Here is a 6,252-nt window from a genome sequence, read left to right as displayed (position 1 = left end):
ACTAGAATTTAATTCTGATTAGATAAAAACCCGATTCATTAATTAATGAGCGAAACGCAGTATCGCATGTGCGACCCCGATTCTTGTAATGAATTTCGATTTTTCATTCATGCGAATATTATGCATTTGTCAATTGCCCGCGGTGGAAGTACATCATGATGTATCTACACAGATGACACGTGTTTAATCACACTTGGATGGGAATCCGTTCGATTATCGGTTACGTTTGAACCGGAGTCGAATCATTTGACGTAAACCAAAACCGCCCGTAGGCGTCATTCGTGCAATTGTAAACATTTTCCATCGATACATTTGTCTACAAATATTTAACAGAGCGCAAAATAATCAGTTGACACTTTGATCCTGCGGAAACGAAGCGCATTCGTTGGAAAAAAATAGAAAAGTAAAGTTTCTATCTTCAATTACGATCGGCTAGATTATTTTAGTTCGAGGAGGTTCGACGTGTCTTCGAAGGTAATTCAGCGGAAGACCACGTCGAAGATCGTCGGGGAAAATGAAGGGGAAAATGAAATTCTCCCCATTGTACGGGAAGTTTCTCAATCTCGCTGGACGCGACTGTCCTTTTATCACGCCGGTAATTAACTGCCTAACAATTTTTCTCAACTACAACGCTCAATTTAAACTTTATTAATGAAGGGACCACGCCTCATTAAGCCGCCGCCCTTAATGACGAACGACCATCTAATCCTAGCACGATTACCGTGTTTACCTCATTTCCCGAACGAGAGCTCCAAAATTTCCAGAATATTTCGCTTATTATACCGCTCGGTTATGACCCGGCTACGATATACAAGTATCGATAAAACGAGGGGTCGAACAGTCACGATTCTTCCCTCTAAACTCTACAGAAAATTTTACGAGTATTCTTAAAACGTTGTTAAAACAAATTCTCCGAAAAGGGGGTCGGTGAATTTATTTATGAGAAAACAGTCGAACTGTGCGCCACTTGAGATCAACGACGATGGTAAAAGCAAAGTTCGACCCAATGTTTTCTAATTGTTGAGATATTCGGTTTCGCGAGTTGTCCGATGAAGCGACGATAATTCGTGCAATTTACAACCAGGAGAAACGGAAAGAAGCAACCCTGCTATGTGCGCGGGCTTGTATATCCGTGTTATATACATTTTCACGTCGGAAATCGTGAACATTAATTTTGCGCCATCTAAAGTTCCCATTCACAGGATTCTAGCGTTTTAGAATCCACCAAGATTTAGAAGAAACTTTATGGATATTTTCGTTTAGGGATTTTTTGAGACGCATTTGTTGGTTTTGTTTCGGTGTGTTGTATAAAGGGGAGCGATTCATTGTCATACAAAAGCAGGATCAAACATACATATACTGCTATTTTAGCGGATTCTCTTCGCCGCTTCCTCCTTTTTCCTTTTTCTTAGCCTCTGCTATTCTTCCTTTCTTTTAGTCGCTGCCACCCTTCCTTTTCCTTCCACCTCTTCCCTTTATTCCCTTGCTCCATTTTGTTTTTCTCTCTTTCATTTTTATTTTCGACCCTCCTATCGTTAGTTTCTTTCCTTTTCCATTCCTTGTTACACCTCATTTCTATCCTTTCCTTTTTTCCTCTAGCCCTCTCTATCCTTTTTCCTCTTGTTTCCTTCTTTTACTCTTCACCCTTCCATCTTTCTTCTTTTTCTTTCCCTCCTTTTTTCTTTCCTACCCTTCTCACACCTTCTTGCCACTCTTCTTCTCTCCCATTTTTTTCCTGTTTTCAATCTCAGGCGACGAATACATAAGGATTTAGTATACTAACAGTATCATTCGCTACTCTATGTCGACAAACTGTACAATGTGTCTAAAAATACTTAATCTGTCAAATCAACCGCGATTACGACAGGGTGAATGTTCATAAATTGTTCAAGGCGAATTTTACCTGATACCGGCTCCTGAAAATAGGGCCATAAACTTAACGACGAAATTCTCAAGTTCGTCGAACGATGCCCATAAACTCATGCCCTCTCGTTCATTCAACCTCTGCAAACCATCGAAAATGTAATTGCCTCTTTTTGTCGAGCTCGTATTTCCACTTGGTTCCACTCATGCCGGCTATTTCGCGTGTTTCATTCCATCTGGTATAAACGTTTCGCTGCACTTTCCCGATATCGTAACATTCTACCTCTCATCCAACCATATTCCAACTGGAAAATAATATACATGTACACACGTACAAAGATTTATATACACACGCGTATACGTACATATATCTTCAATTTGCGTGTAATTAAAATATTTTATTGCGTTCGAACGACGATTCGTAAATTACGAATATCCATCGATTTTTGAAAGTCACGTTTCCCAGAAGATGTTCACGTGACATACACGTATCTTTTCTTGCTACGAAAGATTTCATCGGTCCGTGAAAAGCAATTTAATAATAGATTCGCTCAAGTGGTTCACACCGAATGGTTCAACCTTGTGACCTGGTTCTCAGAGATGGAAGTCGCGGCAGTCAGCTGTTCGAAAATGTTCATATCGGGCTACATAAGGTGTCCTAGGTGTTAACAGCCAAACTTTGTACTATTCTATTCTTCACCTTTCAAGAATAAAGTAATATACACACGCTATGTATATACAGGCTCAAGTATGATAATTACGACTGATAATAATAACATTGAACAAGTTTCTTTCTTTTTGATCGGTAGGGATTATATCCTCGTAAATAATTATGGCTGTAATAAAATAATTATAACGATAACATCGTTCATCACGTCAGTAATAATGAGCGAAAATTGCTTTCAAAGCGCTTAACGATTGTTCATAATCGAGTTTGACGAATCACGAGGTAAGTTATTTATTTACAAGCAAGAACCGCAATTTTGTTCCGATTTGGATGAAATTTTGTAGGCTTAAAGAACAGTCAAAAGCGCGCTTCTTTTCACTTGCGATACCTCAAATTTAAGGGGTGAAATCATCCTTCAATATCCGATTCCTTATGGGAATCCGATGGGAAAATATTTATTAATAAAAATAGAAAAATGTTTTTTAACGTGTTAGGAGAAAATACTAGTGAACAAACGATTCTCGAAAATGTATACAACATCTCCATCCAAAACCTTTCATCCAAAAACCTCCATCTAAATTCTCAGCCAAATTTTAATCCCGAGCTTTCCTTGTTAGCTTGACTCAAATAACCGTAATTTACCCTACTGACAAAGTTTGACTGTTAAATATTGGGACATCCTATACAGGGCATGGAATATACGTATGCATCGCAAGATCCTCGAGAACTATACTTCACCAACGGGTTCGTGCATACACAGAACCGTCCCAATAATACCGAAAATATCATTGACATCTACCGGAAATTGATTCAAGTACGCCGTTACATGGTTCAACGACAACTCCACGTACCGCCATTCAATGCTTCTTTTTCAGCATTTACATATTTTAAGACCTCGAGAAAGATCATCGATTTTTATACCGATTCGACAAAATGCATTTTTCCCCCGTATTCGAAGATAAAATATGACATATGGTAAATGTGATTGCCTCTTATCCCGAGGTAACTGATTTCCGTGAAACGCGTACGATGTATTTGCTTAGCAATACAAATTTTTCGCTGTGTGACAATTTTAATTGAATTGATTGCGGAGGTTCGTTCGAGTGGAGCACGTGAGCCAGGACGAAATCGAGCGGCTGCCAATTGGCAAGCAGATTGCCAACAGAAAAAGATGAAGAGGCTCGATCGGCAGTGCGTTTGTTCGTGTTACGATCTCCGGTTGGACTTCTTCCCGCAAAACCTTCAAAATTCACGGCTTATTCCACAAATTCGTCATTTTCTTTAGTTTGTCTTGAAAACCAAACGAATCCATCATGTGCGATCATTGCGCGTAAGTTTCGAAATTAATCGAAAAATGATTGTAAACCTACTAGGGTGATTTCAAAAGTAATGTCGGCTCTTATCTTGCATTCTGAATTTCTATGAATGACAGAATTTGTTTAGAGCCATTTAATGCGTAAAAACTAAAAAGTTCAGCTGCCTCTTTTCGTCCTACAGAAAAGTTACGAGCCAGAAGGGGTACGCAGGACAAGTGACGTGCAAATGCGACCAGTTAGTATATATATATACCTTTCTAAGATTTTTCGATTATTGAAAAGTTCCGTGTTGCAATAAACTTTCGTATGTTACGTTCACAGCGGCGAGAAGAAGAACGGCGAGGCGAGGGAAAAGGATTTTGGTGGATGTTGCTCGAAAAAGTACGATGTCTATATTTTCTATTAATATCCTCAATAGTTTTTAAAATGTAGCTATTACTAGAATGCAAGTGTTTATGGGAAATTTAGAGATGTGGAAATGTACGGAATATAAATAATACGAATATATATCTCGCGTGTACCATATTTCAAAAGTGACACAACTCAAACGAGCTATTCAACAAAAACGAAAATTTATTTGGAAGCTTATAAAAAATTACTTTTTTTAATACAATGTTCACGAAAAGAATACACTGACGCAACCAATGATCCAACATTATTTTCGTAATTTTCGTAGTTTTTGAAATTTCCCTCTGATATTATGGTTTTGGTGTTTTTTTAGCACAGGGTTGAATTATGTTGAATCGTAACATTTTTGAAATATACACTTTTGTAGTATGAAATATCAAACGAAAGAAACCTCTATTCAGGTCCCATTTTCTAAAATTATTATTATTCCATTACTATCTCCATATTCTCCACAAGAATTTGCATGAACATCCGCAGTCTGTTAGTATTTTATACGCTTAGGAGCCACGCTGATTAACTTCATAAATTGACACGCACAGAAAGATGACAATTACAAACATTATCTTGCAAACTATGGCTTGAAATTTCCAATTATTTGTATCACTTACATTATTGAAAACAAATCCTTCGATTAAATCGTTAAAACTTTGAATATTAATTATGTACCTGATAACTAAAATTAAGGTCTTCGTGTACAACGAAAGTGATTAGTTCGGCTATCGAAAGTCTCATTTAATAATCGTTATTGCAGCCATTAGTATTTTCAACATTTTATCGTACTTCCGATATTATATGAATACTTCCTGTATGGCCGCCAGCATGAGAAAATTAAAGATGAAGGAACAAAAAAAAAAAAAAAAAAAAAAGAAAAAAAGAAAGATAAGATCTAAAATCTTAGGAATGAAATAGGTTAAAAACAGAATGAAGTTTGGGGCAGCAGAGCGGTGGTTTAATCGGACACTTAAGTCGTGCGTTTAATCGAATTACCCGACTGAATGTGCAGAGAGAAAAAGACAATCGGCGGATGTTGCGGAGCTAAATGCTGCGCGGGACCGCAGGAGGAAGGAGGGTGTTGTACCGGAGGTATATCGCCACCGCCGAAGGAGAAATTATGCTGTGGCCAAGAAAACTAACCGAGTTTTCTTCCTAAGGAAGCCTTTAAGAAAGAGCTGGCTTCAGAGAGGAAGAGCCAACCGGTAAACATTATAAGCGTTAAGTGACGGGCTCGGCGGCCATATAGGTACACGGTAATAGTTCCAAAGGGAATCATTGAATTTACGCGACGAACCATCGTAAATTTTTTCCACCCGGATACACGAACCGACAGAAAGTACTTCACGTAACAAACTATAAATATACTTTCGCAATTCGAAAATGTCGAGTAAGCGAAACCGTAGCATAAAAAATAAAAAAAAAATAAAAAAAAACAGCGGGGGAGGTTTATTGCGAATTTATTGGAATTAGGATATCTTTTGACTGTAAGAATTCTACCATTCCTAGGGAAATAAGATGCAAATTCATGTCGTTTTTCAGAGCGAGAGAGGCAGCCGGTGGGTGTTGCATGTCCGGCTGTTGCAAAGATAAAGCGAAGCAGAAGGAACCGGAAGCTCCCTCGAAATGTTGCGCAGATCGTAAATGATATCTCTCTGTAGATAAATAAAAAAATTCTAAGTCTCTATACCGATCAATGTAATATCACTTCTTCAACAATAAACGATGCTTTGATATATGTATTTACGATTATATGCATCTCAGTTACTATCGAAACTTAACCTTATACGCATGAGTAGACTGGGGATTTTTATGCATGTGTGGAAAATTGGAAAAGTATCTAAAGTGTAGTGATATATATATATCTAAATTCTATAGATATAGTTAATAAAAATATGAATTTGTACAAACATACGCAGTCTACTAATATCGAAATTATCCGGAAGCACGTGTCATTGAGATTTTAGGGAACCTCCAAATTCTTCGAGTATAATGTGTGACCACTGC

At 37.7% G+C, this 6,252-nt stretch overlaps 1 protein-coding gene across 3 annotated transcripts; it reads left to right on the top strand.

Annotated features, from left to right (window-relative positions):
* Positions 1-3,626: 3,626 nt before the first annotated feature.
* Positions 3,627-5,987, top strand: LOC139990907 (uncharacterized). 3 transcript variants are annotated; one of them, XR_011800691.1, is made up of 5 exons: positions 3,627-3,860; positions 4,028-4,081; positions 4,168-4,227; positions 5,258-5,450; positions 5,788-5,855. XR_011800691.1 is itself a non-coding variant. In XM_072010526.1 (4 exons), the coding sequence occupies exons 1-4, from the start codon at positions 3,844-3,846 to the stop codon at positions 5,385-5,387; spliced, it is 261 nt and encodes an 86-aa protein (XP_071866627.1). In that variant the 5' UTR covers positions 3,627-3,843; the 3' UTR covers positions 5,388-5,667. The 3 variants fall into 3 exon arrangements, 2 of the variants coding, with proteins under 2 accessions (XP_071866627.1, XP_071866628.1); XM_072010526.1 differs by lacking the exon at positions 5,788-5,855 and having other exon boundaries at positions 5,258-5,667; XM_072010527.1 differs by lacking the exon at positions 5,258-5,450 and having other exon boundaries at positions 3,636-3,860; positions 5,788-5,987.
* Positions 5,988-6,252: the final 265 nt, after the last annotated feature.

This window comes from Bombus fervidus, chromosome 9 (assembly GCF_041682495.2).
Source record: "Bombus fervidus isolate BK054 chromosome 9, iyBomFerv1, whole genome shotgun sequence".
NCBI lineage: Eukaryota > Metazoa > Arthropoda > Insecta > Hymenoptera > Apidae > Bombus > Bombus fervidus.
This window is presented reverse-complemented; position numbering and strand designations above follow the sequence as displayed.